General features: G+C 39.3%; 1 protein-coding gene across 1 annotated transcript in view; it reads left to right on the plus strand.

Annotated features, from left to right (window-relative positions):
* The window catches only part of RYR3 (ryanodine receptor 3), a 666,405-nt gene that overhangs the window by 600,984 nt on the left and 41,297 nt on the right, over window positions 1–24,124 (plus strand). The window contains exons 81-92 of the mRNA XM_019518966.1: window positions 1,836–1,909; window positions 2,150–2,167; window positions 2,639–2,719; window positions 5,243–5,331; window positions 6,175–6,303; window positions 6,606–6,710; window positions 9,551–9,632; window positions 9,999–11,320; window positions 16,353–16,411; window positions 19,666–19,834; window positions 20,115–20,201; window positions 22,384–22,581. Of these exons, the coding sequence (XP_019374511.1) occupies window positions 1,836–1,909; window positions 2,150–2,167; window positions 2,639–2,719; window positions 5,243–5,331; window positions 6,175–6,303; window positions 6,606–6,710; window positions 9,551–9,632; window positions 9,999–11,320; window positions 16,353–16,411; window positions 19,666–19,834; window positions 20,115–20,201; window positions 22,384–22,581 (2,413 nt within the window). The remainder of the gene's footprint in view (window positions 1–1,835; window positions 1,910–2,149; window positions 2,168–2,638; window positions 2,720–5,242; window positions 5,332–6,174; window positions 6,304–6,605; window positions 6,711–9,550; window positions 9,633–9,998; window positions 11,321–16,352; window positions 16,412–19,665; window positions 19,835–20,114; window positions 20,202–22,383; window positions 22,582–24,124) is intronic.

The following is a 24,124-nucleotide window of genomic DNA, read 5'->3' on the forward strand; positions in this document are numbered from 1 at the left end:
CGTATGACCCCAGTACTCTTTCCTGCCATGGCAGGGGGTCGGACTAGATGCTCTTCTCAGGTCCCTTCCGACCCTAGAAACTATGAAACTATGAAGGTTTGGCTGCAGCTAGTTTAGTGGCTAATTGCTTGGTTTGCTGCATGTACAAGGTATGGATGGTAAGAGTTTCTAAATGGGTTGGGAAATGATCTAGAAAGAAATGTTGCTTGTGAATCTTAGTCACTTTAGAAGGACAGGTGGGTTTTTAGAATATTCTTCCAAAAGAGAAAGGAATGCTGGAGAGCAGTCAGAATAATGCCTGATCAGTAGTGTGATGACTAGTTCACTGTGTTGGGAAATCAGAAGGATACAGGTACCAATACTCTCTGAGGCTAGGGACACACATTCCACACAAACTGATGCAAGTGACCAGAAACCAGTTCAAATCTGTAATGCAACAGAAGTTCAGTGAGCATAAACTGCTTTCAAAATGGCTGAATCTAGTTTAAGATAAACCTGGATGGATGTAGTATTAGACTGAACTGATTTAGGTTAAATTGGTTAATTGAACTTCTGTCCCAGATCCTGTACAGATTTGAGTTAACTCCCAGTGCCCCAGCATCCCTTGCAAACCCCATCTTGCAGGGTGGGCGGGCTAGCCTTCACCCAAGCTGTCTGCCCCAGACAAACAGGGAGTTGTACTCTAGCACCCCCTGGCTTCTGGTCTAGGGCATATTGTCGCATTTCTGGAATCAAAAGTGAATGCCTGTTCACTTGCTTAGCAATCCAATCTACACAGTTTAGACTAACCTGTGAAGATTGAACTGATTCACCCTTGCGCTTTTTAACTAACTGTACTTAGCCTGAGTGAATTAGGTCTAGAACCTGGATTTCTTGATTCCTGTGCAAGTTCCCTAACCAGTCGGGCACCATTAGTTGCAGCTTAATTAAACCACAGCCTCTACATTCTTTATTTATTCCTATATATCTGGGCAAATACAGCAGGCCATGTTGCCCATGTGTATCTTTCTGGACTGCAGTGAAAACAAATTTGTATAAGTTGACCTGAAGATAGACAACAGAATATAAATGATACTTCAAATACAATAACCCTTCTGTTTGGAAATATAATTGTCTCACAGAAATGGAAAATATGTATGTCATCATGCAGCTAAATAAATTGCATTGGCTAACAGATCATAAAATGTGTTTGGATTATATAAATAAAAACATCTCACCTATGTTGCCTTGCTGGGGTCGTTTGACCCCAGTACTCTTTCCTGCCATGGCAGGGGGTCGGACTAGATGATCTACTCAGGTCCCTTCTGACCCTAGAAACTATGAAACTATGTTTTCAGAGGGATTACTCTCCTGTGTTCAGAGAAAGGAGTAATGTCTTAGGAACAGAAAATAATTTTTCAGTAGATTTTGACCTTGGAAAGAAATTAGACTTTCAACATATTTTTTCTGAGTGATAACAACTTGATTCAGAAAACATCATGAATGAAAAATAAAATGAACTCCAATAATGACCTTTTAGCAGGAAGTAGGTTTGAATCAAGAAATAGAAAACTTACAGTTTCCTTTTTCTCATTTTCATAGATCTACATCGCTTGTATTGATGTTAATCATAGCATTAGGCATGTACCAAGAGGAGATTTAGACCTGAATCTTTTCAAAAAAGTCATTGGACTTTTTTCCCCAAAATCTTTTTTTATCTAAGACATTGTTCATTTAATATATACATCAAAGTGGGTAAGGTCAGTTATTCAAGGCCTTCTACTTTTGCATGGGAGAAATTCATTTTGCCATTATCTACATCAGTACTTTTTCAATATTTTGTTCTTTGTTAAAAGTGTTCTTGACCTGAATGCATTTGAGAGACAAAATAAAGCAGAAGGCCTTGGCATGGTTACTGAAGAAGGAACTCGTAAGTATAATGAAATCAGTTCAAATAATGATTAAAACAGTGTTTCCTTCTTAAGCTGGAAGTCAGGTCTGTTAGCGCATGGCACTCTCTGTTAATAATTTTATTAAAATAACTTAGGATTAGACTTTTATATATGGTCAATGTTTATTAAAATACTAGCAATAAACTTTTTAACAGAAATTATCTTGTAACTTCCAATTTTCTTATCCTATATTCTTATTATTTTTCTTTGATCCACAGTCATCGTTCGTGAGCGTGGTATGTTTGGGTTTACAGCTTTTGATACTATTGTGTGTTGCAAATACAGAAAGAAATCTTCTTTAATTGCATCTTCTCTGACATCCTTTAGGTTTAGTTTTATGGTCTGCAGCAGGTTGCGTGTTGAGCTTGGATATAAGCAATTTGATGCTTAATTAAAGAAGTGTCTTTCATACTTAAGGCATGGTTTTATTGACAACTAACCATTTACTTATTAGATATTTAGTCCAGTAGTTTTTACCATGAATGCATTGGAGTGCTAAATATTTTGGCTTTGCTTTTTCTGTCTCATAATTTGTTTTACTATCATTATTATCAATACATTTATTTAAAATTACTTTAAAGCAGCTTATAGTATTTGCTTTTTATTAAAAAGCACTTATGTTAGAGGATGCTGTTTGAAGAGTATATGTTGTGCATGTGTAATAACAAACAATGGTCACATAATTCATTGTACTATGTATTTTCAAGGTGAGAAAGTGCTACAGTATGATGAGTTTACTCGAGATCTGTTTAGATTTTTGCAACTGCTCTGTGAAGGTCATAACAATGGTAAGTAAATTGGAATGAGTTTGGGGGTAAGATTACTTGCATTTATTTTTTAAGTGGATGGATGGTAATACACATTACTAGAAGTATCACAGGACATTTCCAAAAAAGATTTTGTTGTATCCATAAATTGATTTAAAATATAATCATAATGTCCATCATATTTAATAATCATCAGTACTTTAAGTAGTGGGAAGGATACAGTGCACTCCATTTATATCCTTAAATGAATATTTTGTATGTATATACTTATTGTACAGTTACATCAATAAAGGCAGATTTTGCTTAACTGATGATTTGGTCAACTGCATAAAAAGACACCAGTCCCAGTTGTTTTGGTTTTGTTTGGGGTTTTTTGGGTTTTTGGTTTGTTTTTTTTGGCGGGGGGGTGGGATTGCCTATTCCTTACATTGTAACAACCATCAGTTTTACGTAAGTACCGCAACCCTTCTGCCAGGCACTGGATGTCAGTAATAAGGGCCAGGATCAACTTTAGGGCTTTTACACCACTTCTCAAATTTAGCTTGAGCCCCCAGAAACCTGAGAGAACTAAAATTTAGTTGGGTGTTCTAATGTGAACAAAATTCCCCGCTCACAAGGAAATGTTAAACTAAAGTAAGGTTTATTACCGGAGAAAGGGGAAAGCATATCCCTTAAGGAAAAATGTAACTCTTAACTGTAGCTCAAACCCGATCCTGGTTGCAGTTATCTTAACCTAGATCACAGTCACAGGCAAACCAACTCAGGGAGCTACCACCTACCTCAGTCATTTGGGAAGGCAGCCTCACCCAGGGCTGCGGTCTCGGGACTCTACCACCTATGCCAGCCACAACAGCAAGTGCTGGATAGGCAGGGCGACTGCAGAGACGCTGTTGCTGCCTACTTCCAGAGGTTGCCATTCTGCTTATCCCAGCCAAAGTAGTGGGAAGGCCTGCACTGGAGTTACTGCCACCCTGATGCTGGGGAGTGCTGTTCTGGCCCCTGAGAGCACTGGTGGGTGTAATGCTAGGCAACTGTTGCCTCCAAGAGTCTCCGCCACTCCTCTGCACTGCTGCTGCGGTTATCTGCTGTTTCTCCACACCACTGCCACTGGGGGTTACCTCCATGCCACCAGTGAAGATCTCCATCATTCCTCTGGCCAGCCCTCTTCAGGTTGCTATGCAACCTCAGCTCTCTTAGACACTGCCCTATATATTAGTGGTAGGCTCAGGGATTTTTTTCAGCTTTCTACTATAATGAATCACCAGGACCTACTACAGAGCCCTGTGCTCAGAAGCACTTTTATTTGGAGGAGCTGATTGAGTGATTCCTGTTTGGAATCTCTCCATTCATCATACACTCACTAAATTTGGCAGTAAAACAGAGGGCCATCCCACTGATGTCTTTGAGGGCTGACCTTATAGTGACCTTTGTATACCTTGGCATCAACAACATTTAGGTGCCCACAAACTTCACAATTTGGAAGGAAGGGCCTGTGGACACAATTGTATCCATCTGCCCTTTGCATCTGCACTTTCACTCAAACAGTATAACCCCAGATAGGGGCAGATCTGGGGGGTGGGGGGAAGAGGTGCACCAGTGCAGTTGCACCTACCTTTGATTCCTGCTTCACCCCAAGTTTGAAAACCAACACCCTGGTAGCAGCATTTCTTTTTGGGCAGCAGTTAGAGCCTTAATGGAATTCAGGGCTCATTAAAATCTACCTGATTCCTTCTAAACTCTTCATTCTACAGGTGTTAATGACCCTCTCTCCTTTTTAATAGTCTTGATGTTCCACTAATCAACCTAGCCTTTCTTCTGCAATTCTGCTGCCTGTTAGCTGCTCCTGGTAATGTAGCTCCTATTTCACAGCCCTATAGATGGTTTTAACTAATTCCAATCAAGTTATATTTGTTTTTGCTTCAATGTTAAACTGCATAGTATAGCCCTAGGTCCCTAGCATATTAGTGTAGCTCCTGGTTTCTTTTTATCTGGATAAAAAATACATGCTGCATTGTATGGGACAGAGCGTGACACTGTCTGTACTTCCCATTTCCACTCATAACCCCAGACCACAAACAGTGAAAACAGGTGCAAGCAGCCCCTCAAACCTGTATACTAATGAGGGTATGCAGATGAGAAATATTCTAAGCTACCATTATAGAACAGAACCACAGGCAAACATGCAGAATATAATAGGGGTTACAATACAAAAACAGCTTTAGTGCCCAGGAGCTCTTTGTCCCCAGTATCTATTTTATAATTTAATTTTTCTCCAGGAAACTGACTAGGAACTGTCAGTTTCAAGGCTGCTATAAAGTCATGAGGTACTCTGAGACGCAAAGTGACAAGCATGAAAAGGTACAGCATGTTTAGCACAGGCTGTTCCTATAGTTAAACCCAATGAAAATGATTATGCTAATTATCTAACTGCATAGCTTTTTTTTAGTCTATGCTATGCAGTTACATAAAGTGTAGTGAGATCATCTTGTATTTTTTTCTGTCCTATGTAAATGTTTATCAAATACAAATTATTTACTGTTACAGATTTTCAGAATTACCTACGTACTCAGATGGGCAACACTACAACAGTGAATATTATTATCAGCACAGTAGACTATCTCTTGCGTCTCCAGGTAAGAAAAGATAAAAAGGGCACACTATGAGAGCAAGATGTTCCAACTGGGACATTCCCAAGCACAGGTTGCTCATCTGCTTCTGCTCCCAAGCTTCAAATCTTGAACTACATCAGTGAAGACTCTACAGGGCATCCCACTGCAACCACTCTGAAGACCTTGGTTTCCAGGGTTTTTGAGATCAGCCAATGAGGGACATTCCTGGAGTGTCTTTCCCAGCATATTGTAGGGTTTGTAGCATGCAAAAGCAGGTAGGAGAGCCATGCCCAGAGCCAACACTGCGGTACAAACATGCCCAAAGAAAAGAATTAAAATATCTCCTTTTCTCTCCTGCTTTTGTGAAGCTAACACCATCAGCTGCCTGAGCTAGTAGTGTTCCTGCACTGAAGACATCACAAAGATCACTCTGAGCCCAGCTTCTGTGCACAAAAATGAAGAAGTTACTTTTGCACCCTTAATCCTGCCCACACCCCTGCCCTTGCACATCTGCTTATCACACAAAATGGGTGTCTAACATGATGTGCTTAAATTCTCAGTAAACACCAGTGTCTATAAGGGGACCCTGTAACGATGATGCTTAATATCAAAATATTACCTTGTTTATTAATCTTTAAATAGCTCTCACCTATCATGTTTGTAAACAAGACATCTGTTTGTTAGTGTGTTTCAGTACTGACTACAAAATACATAATCCAAAAAAAGTAAAATATGATTGTGGTTAAAAATAAAAAAACACGAAAATTAAATCACACCTGCTGTTTCAAATTTTGCTGATGGGAAGATGTGGAAGAAGTGCTGTGCATTTCCACTCTCAAGTTATAACATTCTGTCATTTGTTCATAGGAATCGATTAGTGATTTCTATTGGTACTATTCAGGAAAAGATGTGATTGATGACTCTGGACAGCGTAACTTCTCTAAAGCTTTGGCCGTGACTAAACAGATTTTTAACTCACTTACAGAATATATCCAGGTAAACAGAAACCTAACACATAACTGTCTATATTTATAGTCATAAATGGATTGATACTTGGTTAGTATAAATTGGCAAATAATGCAGCTTCATTAAAGAACTATTGGCCGATAATATAGAAATATGTAGGTGTTTTCTAAATGTCTGTCTGTTGAATATGAGATGCTTTATGATAAACAAAGTTTGGATGGTATCAATTGTATTTATTTCATGGATTGCTCAAATCAGAAACTGTAAACTGAAAGAGTTATTCTTTAAATGTAAATCAGGTTAAGAAAGAATATGTTTTTCTTAATTTTTAGGGTCCTTGCATAGGTAACCAGCAGAGTCTGGCTCATAGTAGGCTCTGGGATGCTGTTGTTGGCTTCCTTCATGTCTTTGCTAATATGCAGATGAAACTCTCACAGGTATGTCCAGTTGACCAAGAATTTTCTTGTATGCATATTAGAAGTAAATTGCAATCAAATGTATATTGAAAGCTATAAGTAAGTTAGAAATGTTGTCTCTGTTCTGTTTTATGTGGCTTTTTTATTTTCATTTAATGACAGAGCTCTCAGAAAGACCCACTGGACAGTCAGTTGTATGGATTACCATTCTCCTTTTGTCAGAAAGTTCTTCCTAATCTTCAATCTAAATTTCATCTGCTGAAGCCTGAGGCCATGGCTCCTAGTCTTGTCCCTTATGGCCCATCTCCTTATTTTCCATAAATCACCCTTCAGGTATTTAAAGATAAGTCTTCCCGCAGTCTTCGCTTCCTTAAGCTAAATAACCCTAATTCTTTAGCCTTTCCTTATAAGTGTTGCTTTCCAGGCCCTTAATCATTTTTGTTGCTCTGAGCTGGACTCTTTCCAATCAGTCCATATCCTTCTTGAAGTGTAGGGCCCAAAACTGGACACAGTTCTCCAAATAAGGCCTCACCAGTGTTGAATAGAGCAGAAGATTCACTACCCTTGATTTGCAAGTGACATGCCTGATAATACACCCCAGTATGCTGTTGACTTTTTGGAAAAGAAGGGTACACTTTGGGCTCATATTCAGCTTATGGTCCACTACCCCAAGTCCTTCTCTGCAGTACTGCAGCCTAGCCAATCATTCCCCAATCTGTATTTGTACATTCAGTTATTCCATCCTCAGGGCAAAACTTTGCATTTGTCCTTGTTTAACCTCATTGGATTGATTACAGAGCATTTTTCTGGTCTCTCTAGGTCATTTTGGATCTTAGTCCTGCCCTCCAGAGTGCCTACAACTCCATCTAACTTGGTGTCTTCCACAGAATTGCTAAGCATGCACTCCATCATCAAAATCATTAATGGAGATATTAAACAGTACGAGACCCAGCACAGACCCCTGAAGAACCCCACTTGATACTTCTCCCCAGCTATCATGATCCACAGAGGTGTTCAGCCTCGTGGTTAGACCCAGAGAGATTACCACTGTCCATAGTCAGAGGGCAATCCAAAGTCAGGCCCGGGTTCCAAAGTTTAGGGACTGGGTACATGGGCAGGAATGCAGAAACAGGCACCAGGGAAGTCACACAGAAGAGAGAGAGACACACACTGTGACCAATTTGTTGCGCAGCAGTGGCCAGGTGCTGCAAAAACCCCTAAAGAGCAGCCCTGGAACTAAACAGCAGGCTTAGGCTTAGCTGGCCCTGCTTTGGGAGTTGAGTGTTGCTGATCTAGTTGCCTAGCTGCAGTACAGAGGTCTTACAACAGCTAGATATTGACCTGTTGATTACTACTTGTTGAGCATGATGATCCAATGAGTTATTACAGTACTTTTGTCTAGACTTTCTTTCCTTAGCTTGTTAATGAGAACGTTGTGGGAGACAGTGTCAAAAGCCTAGCTAAATTCAAGGTATATCACATCCACTTCTCTTCCACCAGTCCACCAAACCTGTCACTTTATAGAAGGAAATCAGGTGGGTTAAGGTGAATCCATGCTGGCTCTTCCTAATCACCTTGTTCTTCTCAAAATGTTTCCTTGAGGACTTGCTCCAGGTGTCTTCAATATCTTTTAGTTTAAAGCACCTCACCACTATCATAATGTGCAGAGATGCTAATAGACGTGATGCCAGAGTTTATTTCCATGCTTCTGCAGACACATCAGAGCTGGATCTCTGCATGTGTATAGGAGCCCATATGTGTCATCTTTACATATAGGGTAACAACATGTGTACATCACCTTTATATAAAGCAATGGTAGGGAGGGGCATGTAAGCACATAGGGAGCAAGAGGCATTTAAAAAACCTGGCAAGTTTAAATAGGTGGAGGAAGTGGGAAATGAATGGAGTGTGATGTCCAGTCAGAAAGCTAGTAAACCAGATCCCAGGCAGTTGTAAAGTGGAGAACAAGGTGGAGGGCAGTTTTTGTCTTACTGCACACATCCTCTTTGCATCCTTATCCCATTCTATCCCTCTGGGGTCCATAGGTATGCAGGTGCTATGTCATGTTACTTCTGAACAATCCAGGTTAGGTACCAGAAACAGTCTAACTGCATAAGTGCAATGTTCTGCCTGGGCTAATTAGTCCTGCTGAAAAACATACTATGCTAATAGAAAACTTACTCAGAGCTAGCTCAGGTACTTCTACATGGCAACTGCATTGTGTAACTGGGGATGAATGCTGTGTAACACTCCTTCTTTTCCTTCCAGGTCTAACACTTTCAATCTGCATTCCTTTCACTTCTCTCTCTCTCTCTCTCGTTTGGACTGCATATAAACTTCCTCCCCACTCCATGAAAAATATTTCAGAAATTTTGACCAGATTTTTAAGTCTGTGTGTTTTACTGTTAGGCATCCAAATCCATATTAGTGTTGTTGTATTAAGTAGCCTTAGCATATTCTATAAAGGTATTGACATTTTAGTGATATGACACCTAATGTATTGTGCTACTACATCTTATGGTGAGAAGGGATGGATTTTTTTCTTAGATCTGAGGGTTAGTCAAATCAGTGAAGTTCTGCTTTCCCCTGCCTGCCCTTCAGAGATCCTGGATTTGTTATTAAAACACAATCTAATGATAATACCAAATCTGCTATGGTTTGGCACATGGTATAGTATAAGATTATAGATCATTAACCATAATCAAATAATACTGAAAGATTCTGATGAATATCTTCTCACTAAACCAGCATGGTCTCAGATGGTCATCCTAAATGTTTTTGCAAATAAATTTCATTAATAAAGGAGGAAAGAAGAAAAGAAAAGAAAAGAAAAAACCACCTGCACTCAATTTGTGTTACAGGACTCCAGTCAGATTGAACTGCTTAAGGAACTGTTGGATCTTCTACAGGACATGGTTGTGATGCTGTTATCACTGCTTGAAGGTCAGATGTAATTTTTATAAATTATGTATTATTATTTTCTGTGCTGCGAAGCTGAGCTGTTACAATCACATTAATCTTGCAGATTTCCTTTTCATTACAATTATATTATGCCAATGAAAAAAGCTTTTCAGGACTTACTAAAAAGAATTCAAGGAGAAATATATAATGTGAAGTGTACATAGGGTTGAAAGGACAAAGATACTCCAGAAAAATACATTCAGAAAATGTTGAAGAGTTAAGAATGAAATAAGAAAACAGTGAGGTGGGAAGGGGTTGTTTTGCATCTTAATATGAAAGTGAAATCAATTTATTGCTAAATACAGTATAGGTACACCCAGTAACTTGTCATTTTGACTTACACAACAGGTAATGTTGTAAATGGGACTATTGGCAAACAGATGGTGGACACACTGGTAGAATCATCTAGCAATGTAGAAATGATTTTGAAGTTCTTCGACATGTTCCTCAAGTTGAAAGATCTAACCAATTCAGATGCTTTCAAAGAATATGATCCAGATGGTAAAGGCATTATCTCAAAGAAAGAATTTCAGAAATCAATGGAAGCTCAGAAACAATACACACCGTCAGAAATTGAATTCCTGCTGTCCTGTGCAGAAGCTGATGAAAATGATATGTTTAACTATGTTGATTTTGTGGAAAGATTCCATGAGCCAGCCAAAGATATCGGATTTAATGTGGCAGTATTATTAACAAACCTTTCAGAGCACATGCCAAATGATTCACGCCTTCAGAGCTTACTAGAGCCAGCAGAGAGTGTCCTTAATTATTTTGAGCCTTACCTTGGCCGCATTGAGATAATGGGTGGAGCCAAAAAAATAGAGCGAGTTTACTTTGAAATCAGTGAGTCCAGTAGGACACAGTGGGAGAAGCCACAAGTGAAAGAATCCAAGAGGCAGTTTATATTTGATGTTGTAAATGAAGGTGGAGAACAAGAAAAGATGGAACTGTTTGTGAACTTCTGCGAGGACACAATCTTTGAAATGCAGTTGGCATCGCAGATCTCTGAATCTGATTCAGCTGAAAGACCTGAGGAAGAGGAGGAGGAGGAACCATATTATGTAATGGAAGCTGGAGATGATGAAGAGGAAAAGTCCTTGGAATCAGCCTCAGCTTTTGCAATGGCCTGTGTTGCACTTAAGAAGAATGTTGCCAACTTTTTAAAAATGGTCACCTTTAAGAACTTAAGGAAACAGTACAGAAAAGTTAGAAAAATGACTATAAAGGAATTGGTTAAAGTATTTTTTTCTTTTTTCTGGATGCTATTTGTAGGGTTATTCCAGCTGTTCTTCACTGTTGTATGGGGGATTTTCCAGATACTTTGGAGTACTGTGTTTGGAGGTGGCTTGGTTGAAGGAGCCAAAAACATAAAAGTTACCAAAATATTAGGGGACATGCCTGACCCAACACAGTTTGGAATCCATGATGATGTCATGGAAGCAGAGAAAGCTGAAGGTGTTGAGCATGGCATTAGAGCTGAACTTGTGCAGTTTGTGAAGGGTGAAAAGGGAGAAACTGACATCATGTCAGATATTTTTGGTATTCGTACAAAGAAAGAAGGTGGCTCAAAATACAGTCATGATGCTGGACTTGGAGATATTAAGGAAATAATTGGTTCAGATAGTCCTTCAACTTTGGAAAATGCTGTTCGGAAGAAAAAAAGAGCACAGGTAGGTGACATGAATTATATCACCCTCACAGTGAAAGCTAATTACATTGCTAAAAATTCTAGAAGGAACTAAATTTATTTGCTTACACTTTGCATTGATTCTCAGGATGATTTGCTAAGTGGGAGAACTCCTGTATAGCAGTGTATATGCCTAGCTTTGACTTTAAAATTGCTTTGGTTGTAGTAAAGCTGAAAGTGCAACAGAGGCTTTCCAGACACTCTCCAGCTCTTTTTTGTTATTCCTTTTTTTTTTCGGTCTAAATAACAGTCTTGGCTACCTTAGTCTTTGCTGTACTATATCTTCACCCTACTCTCCAGTACTCTTCCTCCATATTAATGCTTGATTATCTCCCTAACTTGTTTATTATGTTTGCTTCATTGATCACAAAGGGCAAAATGGCTTTTACATTTCCTCCTCTTTGAAGTAGTTTTGCCCAATTTTACTGATTTACTGTTAATTTAACAGTTAGTTAATGATAATTGTCCTTCCCATATAAGAACAATTTGTTTTGTTCCACTCCACTAGTCCTAACAGCAGTACTGTATGATACCTCTGGATCCAAGCACCCCTTTTCATATCTTTAACTCCTCAGCTCAAATTAATTTTATTTTTATTAGGCTATTTCAAATACTTCTCTTCTGTCATCAGTATTAATTCAATCCCTTAGGATTTCCAGCAGCTTTCTATATAAAAATGCACTACATAACTCTTTGCTATTTGCTTTCTATTCATTGTTTTGGACAACTAAGATATGTCTGTTACCATTTCTTTCTGCTCATTAAACTAAAATTGCTATTTATCAACCTATTTATTTATTTCAAAAAAATCCAAATTTGCTCATGACTGTTTTTCAAATCTAGCCTTATTTTGTACACCTTTTTAATAAAAGTAGCATTTCCATCTGTGAAAGTCTGTTGTATGTACATTAGTAGAAAAGCATGTAATGTATTTAGTATGTAGAATTAATTTACTTTGAAATTAATGTTCTTAGCATCCCTCAGTGAGAACTTAATTTTTTTTTAGCAAATATTGTTTTTCTTTCTATTCACATATAGCTCTTGTAATTTTTTTTTTGTAATTGGTCATACATGTGTTTGGAAATAGACATAAATTATTTATCATTAATTGTAACTTTAGCTCTACAGCTTATTGTTCAAGCTATAGCTTTGTCTTAACTAATTCAGGAGTGTTTATTTCTAATTCCACATTATAACATTTACTGTTCATGTAACGTGTGAATTATTTAAATTATCCACTTGGAACAGAAATGATACTATATGATATGATAACCAATTAATGGAGCTCAAAGTATAAATTTTACAATTTAATAGACAGCTCAAAATTTGCTTTCAGTGAATAATTTGGCATTTAATCTGAAAGAGCTTTTCATGGGAACTCATTTGAATTCCCTTCAGCATTTGCAGAAAAAAATAAAATCTACTTTTTACTCAGCTATCTCCTACAGTTCAGCAGGAGAGCCCTCGAAAAGCAATCATACTGTGTATAATTCTATCCTAGAGAGTGTTAATTAACTTTTTAAAAGCTGTCTTTTTAAAAAAAAGTATTAAGTGGTAATAATCCTTTTGCAAAGTGTGGTTGATTTAGATGGCAAAGTCATTTTGAAATACACCATAAGGTTATGTGTATAATGCTCGTACTGTGTCAGGGGCTGCATGTACATAAGATGCTGACTGTGTAGTCATTACTGCACAGTCATTTAGTATAAACCAGAGTTACTACGCAGTAGCATCACCAAATGGCTTTTTTGTGACACTGGCTGTGTTGTAGCTCATTACTGCTGAGCAGTAGTAACAAGCTACTGTGCAGTCAGCATCTCATGTAGATGCAGCCAGGGAATACCAAACTGAGCCACACTGCACCTGTTCCAGGCCTGCAGAACCTCACACATTGGAAGTTATGCAGAGGCTGTAGCGAAACACTATGATTTTGCCAGTAAGCTCAGTTGAGAAGAAGAGCCAGTTGGTCTCTATACAGCATTGTGTTACAGTAGTTACACTATTTGTGGTCCAGGAAGCTGTACATGTGTGGAGTGCCTCTGGCACTCCCTAACCTAGCATCATGTTGAGAGAGATAGTCATTGTAACTGCAGGCATGAAGATTAGATTCACAAGTTGAACTTTGCCACTGTAGTGCCAAGTTGCTTTGCCTAATTTTTAGATGCTCTACTGCCCCGTGGAATTTATAATCCCAAATTGGGCGCCCCATGCTCCACTATCCAAGATAGAGGTTAAGCAGCTCAGAATGAGTTTCACTGTAGGCAGCCAGCTGAGTTAAGAGCTCCCTAAGCTAGGCTGTGGGACATGCCAACCAGAGGCAAAGGGCCTAAATCCTGTCCCTTTCTAAGAATCAGGTACTTAACACCAGGCTACAGAGTGGTAGTTTCTTTCAGTTGATATTTACAGTCATAAACCCTTTCTTGGAACTAGAGGCCTAAGCGCTTTCTTTTAAAACATCCAGCAGTTTCAGTCCTTTCTAAAGCTAGATGAAGGACACGATGCTGCAGGGGCTGCCACTCCTTTTACTCAGTAGCTTATTATTTAGAGCTGTCACTGGTGAAGTATAGACAGTCAAAAAGCCTGAGGCTGAATCGACTCAGTCTTTGCAGGTTAATCTAAATTGCACAGATTAAATTGAAACAGAAGTGAACAGACCATTGGTAATACATAGGGGGTACATGCAGGTGCATGTGCACCCCCTGGAAGTGCCAACTGCAAAGTGGTTTTGCTGGTTTCACTGCTGGCTTGGCAACTGGCTGCTGGGACACCCCCCCCCCCCCCCCACAATCAGTGATCTTGTGCTCCCTCAAACTCAGGAAGGACCAGTCACCCATGGAACAGACTTTTACCTTTGATTCAGAAAATGCAGCCACATGTCTGCAGCGGCTCAGGCCAGAAGCCAGGGGGCACTAAAGAATGGCTCTCTGGCTGTGTGTTCACCTGCTCTTCTTGTTGCCCCTGAGGTGTCTGGGATTTGGAGGCCAGAATTACAGCAGCAGGACTCTGCAGGGTTGCTCATCATTTCTTCTTCCTGCTTCCAGGTGCCTCTGGGATTTGTAGTCCACTGTTGCAGCCAGCAGCAAGTTTAACTACCCTCCCCCTAGCCCCAGACCCAAGCTGGGGAGTGATGAGCAACCCTGCAGAGTCCTGCTATCATGTCCTTCAAGACTGATCTGCATCCCCAGCCAGGCTTGTCCCTCTCCCCTCCCCGCTTTGTCAGCCAGCCCTCACTGCTCCAGCTACGGAGCAAACAGCACAGCCCAGCCTAGCCCATGGCTGCAGAGCATGCTGGGGGATTGTGATTTATCTTGAACCAGGAAGGGGTCTGGGACAGAAGTTTCATAAATCAGTTTGACCCAAATCAATTAATTCTGATACTACACTCAACCAGGTTTACTTTAAACCAGTTTCAGCCATTCAACTGTATCACCAAATAAGTTCAGTGATTAAGGCACTCACCCAGCAGGATAGAAACTTTGTTCCATTCACCTTAGAGGGAAGGTGGAGAGAGCCCTACCCTGGAATACCCTGAAGTCTGTTGGTTTTAGGGCATTCTCATGGGACATGGGACCTGGGACACTTCAGTCCCTGCTTTGAATCAGGCAGAAGGATTTGTTATGGAGCTTCCTGCATCCTGAGTGAATAGTGTAACCACTAAGTCATTATGTAAAAAGGGGGATAGCAGCACCGCCTTGTGCTGTACTGTGTGAGCGGGTTAGCCATTCTCAGAATAAAGTTTTTGACTGAGCTCTGGAACTGGACTAGAGAATTTTATTATAAATTCTGTCATGGCTTAGGTGTGAAATAGGCATCCTGGGCAGAATCTTTTTCTCTTTGTGTGCCTAAATGGCAGCATTCTAGCCATACAAGTAACATTTCTGGCACTTAATTGCAGATGGCAAGTCTGCTTCCCCTGTACTGCGGTCACATAAGTGTGCATGTGTAGTAGACACATGGGGGAATACATGGCTGCTTACACAGTCACAGCAGAGAGGCAGGACCCAAGATGTACAGGTACATGGTTAAGAAACTGCTGTTTAGGCACATAAAGGAAAATAGAATTTCACCCTTAGCTCTTGACCCTATTTAGATAAGCTGGGCCTGCTCTCCCTGCAGCTACCCTCAGAGCAGGGACAGCTCCCCTTACCCCCCCGGGGCTCGGGGCTGGCTCCAATCTCTCTGCAGCTGTGAGGGAGCAACTCTGGAGCAGGAACAGCTCCCCCCATCCCTGGGGACTTGGGGCTGGCACTAATCTTTCTGCAACTGAGAGGGAGCTGTCCCAAGGGGAGGGACAGCTCCCTGTATCCCCAGGGCTGGCCCCAATCTTCCTATAGCTGTGATGGAGCTGCCCCTAGAGCACAAACAACTCCTCCTGCCCTCCTATCCCAGGCCTGACCCCCGCGCCACCTGCCAGCCTGGGGCTGGAACCTGGGGAAGCCTGGACCTCCCCCTGCCTGCTGCAGGGGGGCAGGAGCAGCCCTGGACTGAACTGCTCCCATTGGGAGCAAATTTGCTCCCGATAGGCACTTGTATAGCCATATTTCCAACCAAAGCTTAATACGCCTGAATTTACTGCACAGTAACATTCAGGTGCATTAATTGCATTAGTAAATGCACCCACTGTGCATGTAATAATGTAAAATTACCATTACTATGATTAATACCCTATCCACATTGGAAAAATTATTGGGGCTCACCTTCAGTCTGTCTTAATCACTTCATCTATCTCAATACGTAGATTATGCTTTACTTAATCATCTGCCCAAATTCTTATATTGATAATGTTTCTTAAAAATGTATCAGAGGAAGAATTGCTATAAAAGTTTCATTGTTGAAATATTGTTCGAGGTGCTTGTTCAAAGAGCATAGCAATTTAAAACTGGCAAAATGAGAAAGAGGTTTACCTGTTTTATTTATTTAGATTTTATTTGCTTATAGTTTGCAAAACCATTAACTAATTAATTGGAATTACTTTTTTAAGTATGCATTTTTGACAATTTAAACATTTTTTGCAGACCTCTGAAATAGCCAAAGAAGTTGAAATGGAAATAAAAACGGAATCAGAGAAGGCCGAGTAAGTGGTTCATACTTTACTGCTTGTTGTTTCCTTGATGTTCCTAGATGAGCTGGCCAAGAATAGCCCTAAATATAGCCCATGTGTTCAAACTCTTCATCTCAGTAGTACCTTGGCCAGGCAGTATGCACAAATCTGCACAGTGAGCATCAGAGCAATAACTATCAAAGATGTCTCACATAACAATCCTTGTCTAGAGTATGTCTGCACTGCTCCTAGGCATGGTAAATTTGCTCACACTGAGCTCTTGCACAATAGTTAGATTGCTATACTGGTTCCTGAGCTACTTGATTCAAAAACATTTGGATATCCCTACATTATGCTGCATTCTGCAGTGTAGACATAAACAACCGTCTGTCGAAACCTTTACAAAGGAACTCAAAATCCTGAAAAATTTTTGCAGCATTCATTAATGCAACATATACTTCTGGGGTTCCTAATCAACAGGTTGTTAGAGTATGAAGTACTTGTTAAAGTATGTTGTGTTAAAGTATGAAGATGGATAGCTCTGCCAATATCAGGTGGCTGTAGACGTGCAAGATACCTGCTCCAATACACTGTAATTACAGCGTGTTGGAGCAGATTCAGTTAATCGAGTCTGCGGAAGCATGCTGATTGGCACACTCCAGAAGCCTCGATGTCCAACATATTCAACATCCCCGCACTGCAAAATAGTGGTGGGGGTCCTTTAACTACAGGATGTTGAATTAGCTTTAGTTAAAGTGCCCCGCCACCATTTTGAACCATGGGACACTGCATATATAAGATGCTTTAATTAGAGTGCTTTAATTAAAGTAGCTCCTGAGAGCGGCTCCCAAGAGCTGATCTAATTAAAGCGCACCCGTACCCCTCTCCCCCTCGAGCACATGTAAAGATACCGTACCCATTTATTTTATTTTGTCCCCCTCGTGGTCTAAGCAATGGCAGTTGCACTCCCTAGCTTTTATGCTTCTGAAATACTGTGAGAATGTATTATATCAATATCAGGTCAATATCCTTTTATATTGGGGTCCATTTTTCAAGTTTTCATTTTAGCCCATTAGTCTATCTCCTCTCTCTTGTCTGCTAACAGTTACCTTCTGATATGTTTGAATTACTGGGTCAGAATTATAATTTTAAAGGATTATTTCGGAGCCCAAATAAATCTGTGTCGCTTGCCTGCCACTTTACTGTTTTCTTTCTCAGCATTAGATATGTCTTCTGTGACTTTAATAAGGTATATGCTAACAAGTTCCATGATGGTTCAGTTTCCTAACTATTCCCTTTTAGGCTGTTTCTAACAAACTTCCTAAATTAAAAAAAAATCTGTTTCTTGAATTTTACTTTCACAAAACTATTTGTATGTAATTTGTCTCCCCCTCACTCCCTTCCACCTTCTCCAAGGTTGTTAAGCATATTATTTTCATTGTTCGAGTACTTCTGGTAATTGCCAAGTGCACTTAAACTCTTTTGTGTTTCTCAGTACTGAGAACCCATTGATGAGTGTTTCTCAGTGTATAGACAATAGTGTCTCCTCTTGTGTGCTCCAAAACAAGCAGTTTCAGAAGCTACTGTTTATCCAGGTCGTGTTCTGACCTGATATTGAATTGGTTTATATTTAGTTTGTTCAACTCACCCTTTATGAACCTTTTGTTAGACTGTATTCCATTTACTTAATTTCTCTGTGACTCCAAACCGAAAGGCCAGCAGCACACCTCACTGTTTCACTAATTCTGTTTATAATATATCTAGGAATTCTCCCAGTACTGGATGTGCCACCCACTCTTGTTTTTGGCTTTTCATATTAGTATGCAGGCTTGTGAAGTTTTTATTTTTTAATGAAGATGACCTCTTTCTGCTGACAGCGTATTACCTTATTGAATTTTCTTCTCCCTGCTCCCCTCCTGCACTTCCTTCCAATTAAAACATAATTGCGGACTTCTCTCTTGCTATTCAATATACTGATTCTCTTGTATGACTGTTGTTTCCCACAATATTTCATTGTCTAATAAGTACTTTAGTAGGGCCTGCCAGCCACCGGTGATTTAAAAATTCTAGTTTAAATAACTATTCCCAAAATCTTAATTTTTCTAGGCAACAGATTCTTGCTTTTCCAAAAGTTTACCTGTGTTTAATATACCTAAACCTTTCTTCTCTGTATAGCTTGTTTCCTATGCATGTCACTAGAACATTTCAGAGAAAGTGAATGTAGGGTCCTTGTAATGATGATTTGTTTATAAAAACATAAATGTAGACCTTCAGACTTCTTTCATGTGGTTTCTTATTTCACTGGCACTGCTCTATATCAAGCCACATACTGCTCTCCATTTCCTAATAAAAGAAATGCCTCAATATTTAAAACCCCTTACACCTTCCTAGTCACACATTTATCACCTGGTGAGGTACTTATGTATCTGAGAACCGAAGCCCCTTGTCACTATATTTAGTCTTGATACTTACCTCTCAAAAAGGGCATTCCTTTGTGAAAAGAAATGATTGTCATCTTCTACATCTTTTGTCAGGTGGTTTCTTCTAAAGGAAATTTTCTCTTCATTACTCATTCTTTCCCTACTTTAATAACAGTGACTCCCTAACTGAAATGAACCCACTCTTCTATGACTCTGTGCAGCACCTTGATAAATCTTTCTTTTTGTTCGATCCTGGCCTTGAACACATATGCACTGATAATTTTGAGTCACTTGCACTGGGTACATATATATATTGTTTGTTTCTGTGCCAAGTAGCTGCACATTTTGTATTGCTTTTGGCCTTTGCCCTCACTGATCTCGTTTTAGGTCATTCAGTGACCCATTATCATCCTTGCACCCCATCTAGTGCTAAGATAACTTTTTGGTTGTATTTTCTAACTCACTTCGTATAGTCACTCACCTCTAGTCAACCTCTTCATATTAACTCAAACTTAAAACCAGCCTCTTTTAATTAGGACTTACTGGACATGTCTACACAAGACGCTTACTGCACATTCGCCTAATAACACTGCGCGATAGCATGTCACAGCAAAAACCATGCTAATAGCCTACTGTGCAGTGTTATAAGGCTAATGTGCAGTAAGCATCACTAAACAACCATGCACCGGTGCTACTGCACAGTAACTCTAGGTACTGCACATTTAGTCAGTACTTTATTAAGGAAGTACTAAACTAAGGTGCATTAATGAACGTGTAGATGCATCCTCCGTCTACACTCACTAAATTGTAGCATGCACAATACTGGAGCTTACTTATATAATTTGCTTTATATCATCTTTTTTCTAGTATGGAAGATGGGGAGAAACAAGATAAAGCAAAGGAAGTACAGTCAGAGCATTTAGAAGAAGGGAAAATGAAGAAAAAGAAACGAAGACGTGGACAAAAAATTGAGAAACCTGAGGCAGTTATGGCTAACTTTGTTAAAGCCCTGGAAGTTTATCAAACAAAAATGTTGGTAAGTTTTGTTCCCATTCTTTTCACATTACAAGGCAAATAACACAAAGATTTCCATGCAGTTACACATGAAATACAAAAAAGCAATACCAGTAAAAAGAAATAGTGGCACAAATTCCAGGAGAAATACTACTCATTCTACAGAAGTATTTGTAGTGGTTTTGTCTAACAGTATAAACACTAACGTTCAGATTGTGTCTCTTAGATGACTCCTAGGTATTTCCCCATTTTTGATATTTGCTACGTGACACTATTAATTTTGTTGTTTCTTGTATTTTCAGCATTGCTTGGCTAGAAATTTCTACAACTTAAGGTTTCTTGCTCTATTTGTTGCATTTGCCATCAACTTTATTCTACTATTTTACAAGGTAAGTAATAGTTCTCGTTTTTCTTTGTAAAAATTGTATTTATTTCCAGAGTTGTGGGTTTGCTAAGCAAACATGACTTAAACCAGACAGGCATTACAGTAAACACTACATGGACTAGTCTCAAGTCAAAACAACTCTGCTAACTCAACTCAGCTTGAGTTAATTACAGCTTGAGTAGCTAAACCTATTTATTTTTGCATTTTATTCAAACAGCACAGTGAAAATAAACAAATCAGTTTAATTATTATTTATAGTCATTTTGACCTTATGTCTTTGATGAAGTGGTACAATCCTTCCATATTTGGATAGCAAACCTTGCCAAAGGAATATTTAAAAGAAATCTTCCTCCTCCACCAAAAAAACCATTCTCACAGTTACAAGAATGATTAGAGATCTAGAAAACACTTTATTTTTAAGACAATTTTTGTTGATTTTTTTTGTCTTAAACCTATATTGGGACCTCAGCTTACGTGTATGTTTCTTTAGAATAACTGCTCTTTAAGTGAATAGTACTGATAACATTTTCAACATGGAAAACCTTTGTAAGTCATTTAGAAATCACATTAAAGCTCCTCATCCTCTAACTAGCTGAGCTAACAGCCTTTACTTATGTGATGGTTTATATACTAGTGTCTGCTCAAATATTTTACTTGTTTTTTAGATTAAATTAATTTTAAAAAAAAGTAAATGCAATTCTCCATTTTTCTAGGGGGTTTTTTTCCTCAGAAAAAATTGTTCATCAAGTTACTAATCATAAGTGGTAGCCTAAGAAAATATAATAACATATCAATCAACCAAACAAGCACAGCAAGTGTGCATGATTTTCCCCATGTTTTGCACCATTTCTACATGAGAAGGAATAATTCATCTCTTTATAACCATTCAGTCTATTCTCTTTCTGTTGCAACTGCCAACAAGGTTGTTAATTAGTGTCTATTGTGATGTTATATTTTGCAATGAAGACACTTCTCCATTGGGACCAGGATTTTAATTGATCAGGACTGGCAGGAGGGTGAATGACAGACACGAGGCATGGATTTAAGCAGCAGCCTGCAACTTGATTTATTTAACACTATGGAGGAGTGTTAAGTACTCAGCACCTCTTTTCATATACCAAGCTCTTATTGGGTTTAAGTGCAAGGCTTCTACTTTCTAGGCAGAAAGCATGGGAAAAGATGTACCTTATAAACTAACTAAATCAAAGATCAGATACTGGAAGGGACTTTCTAACCAATGACTTAAGCAGGCCACCTTCAACCTACTTCTGCAAATCATCTCTCTTCTGAGTCTTCAAATCCTCAGATGAAGAAATACAAAGGGGTGATTAAGGGGGGACATTAGTCCACAAAGAATTCAGGTCTCCCTTTCCCTAAAAAAACAACGACCACTAAAATCTCAGGTCTCAGTTGCCTTTAGGAACCAGACTTTTTAACCTTTCTCCACATTGGACACAAGGTACAAGTTGCAACAAACCAACCAGCCTCCTATTTTTGAATATCTAAGTTAAATCCTGTTGCTTTCAACCTAAATACACCTCAGTGACAATGTAAGGAAGGTGTGAAAACCCACTGGCTTGTGGCCAGTTTAGCCCAACAGAAAAAAATCCTTTCTGATCCCCAAAATGGCCACTGTAGTAAGTGGCATAACTAGGGTGGAGTGACAAGGACAACTGCCCCAGATGCCAAGTTGGAGAAGGGGAGCTGGAAAAAAGCAGCTGCTGCTGGCAGCCCCAGAATCACATTAGTGACATGGCAGCAGCAGATCTCATCTGTTTTGGGACAAATACAGTGTTAAATAATTTTCCATAGGCCATCAAAGATAGTAACAATCTGTGTTAGTATCTGGAACAATCTGGAAAGTAACAATATGTGTGCAACTTTTGCTTTGTTTTCTTTCATTTTATGTCATAATCTATAAGGGGAATATTTGTAAAATATGCTACCCAGTAGAGTTTCAGTACCTAAATCCAGTTTGAGGTACTTTGACAAACTAGCATAGGACATCACTGTTTGCTGTATCTGTGCTTCTCTTTTTGGGGGATGAAGGACTTCTCTCCAGGGCTCCCTGTCTAGAACCTTTCCTGAACAGTAAGTTATTTAGAATTAAAAAAAAAAAAAACAGAAGTGAGAGGAGAAAAGCTTAAATATGTCTTGGTTTTTGTGCATGTATTTCTTCATCCCAGGTAACAGAAGAGCCTCTTGATGAAGTAGAGGAAGACTCTAATCTGTGGAACTCTTTTGATGAAGATGAGGAGGAAGAAGGAATGGTGTTTTTTGTTTTAGAGGAGAGTACCGGTTACATGGCACCAACTCTCAGGGGTCTGGCCATAATTCATACTGTGATTTCCTTTGTCTGTGTAATTGGATACTACTGCCTAAAGGTGAGTTGCATGTATGTCCCAAGCTAAATTACTTATTGATGTTTGAGAACTAGCTCTGTGTGACTGGTCTCAGCCTTTCACCCCTTCAATTCAAATGTGTATAGATTAATACAATTTTCTGTACTCATAACATGAATATTAGAGTTGAGATTTTTATAGTACTTTTTATCTAGACTCTTATAAGTTTCCATTAACTTGGTGTCTGAATGCCTTGCACAAATTCTGTTAGGTATCTTATAGTAAGAAAGGGAGCATTATACTGCAGAAAGGGACCTGGAGGTTTTAGTGGGTCACAAGCTGTGAATATAAGTAAACAATGATGGAATGTCACATGCAAGTCAGAGACAGCGAGACTTTTATTTCATTCAACATTAGTAATACCTCATCTGGAGTACTGTGTTCAACTTTGGGCACTGCACTTCAAGAAAGATATGGGCTAATTGGAAAAAATCCAGAGTAGAGCAACAAAAATGATTTTAAAAATATGACAGATGAGGGAAGGTTGGAAAAAAATTTGTTATTTAATGTAAGGTGGAGAAGACCATGTGCAGCGGTGTGATCAGTCTTCAAAATGCACACAAAAAGATTGTTATAAAAAGAATGGCAATTAATTATTCCCCATGTTCATGGAGGACAGAAAAAGAGGTAATGGGCTTAAATTGAAACAAGGGGTATTTGAACCAGATATTGGGAAGAGCTTTCTAAATTTGAAGATGGTTAAGCATTGGAAGAGATCACCTAGAGAGCTTGTAGAATTTCCATCACTGAAAGCTTTAAATGCAGGTCTGACAGATATTTGTCAGGGATAGTTTAGGTCTAAGTAAAGGCCATCAAAAAGCCCAAGGCTGAATTGATTCCATCTTTGCAGGTTAGTCTAAGCTGCATAGATTGAACCAATAAGCAAATGAACAGACATTCACTTTTGATTCCAGAAATGAAGCCACATGTCTGCAGTGGCCTAAGCCAGAAGCCAGAGGGTGCTAGAGCATACCTCCATGCTGGGCTGGAGCAGATAGCTTGGTCCAAGGGTAGCACACCCATCCAGTGTGGGGGGTGGTTTGCAGGGGAGGTGCAAAGCATCCTAAGATGACTAAGGACTGTGAGTTAACTTGAATCTGGAGGAGATATGGGACAGAAGTTCAATGAACTGATTTAACCTTAATCAGTTAAGTTTGATACTACATCCATCCATGTTCATCTTTAATTGGTTTCGGTCATTTTGAAAGCAGTTTAGGTACACTAAACTTCTGTTGTGTTACAGATTTGAACTGGTTCCTAGCCTAGATGGGACCAGTTCAAATCTGTAACAACAGAATTGGGAATGATCCTGCTTTCATTGCAGTCAGTACATCTTTGACCACTCTAGTCATCCACACTTCACCTGCTTTTTGGAGTTTGCAGGCAAATTGCATCAACACAAACATATCTTCTGGTTACAGGAGTTTTCCACCAAAATTTGATAGTCAGAATAACTGTAATGTCCTTTACTTGATTTTTGTTTTATGTTAGAAGTTTGGCGGCATTTAACTGGACCAGAACAGCC

The sequence above is a fragment of the Gavialis gangeticus genome, unplaced genomic scaffold (genome assembly GCF_001723915.1).
Source record: "Gavialis gangeticus isolate Ggan-Ray unplaced genomic scaffold, GavGan_comp1, whole genome shotgun sequence".
Taxonomy (NCBI): Eukaryota; Metazoa; Chordata; order Crocodylia; family Gavialidae; genus Gavialis; species Gavialis gangeticus.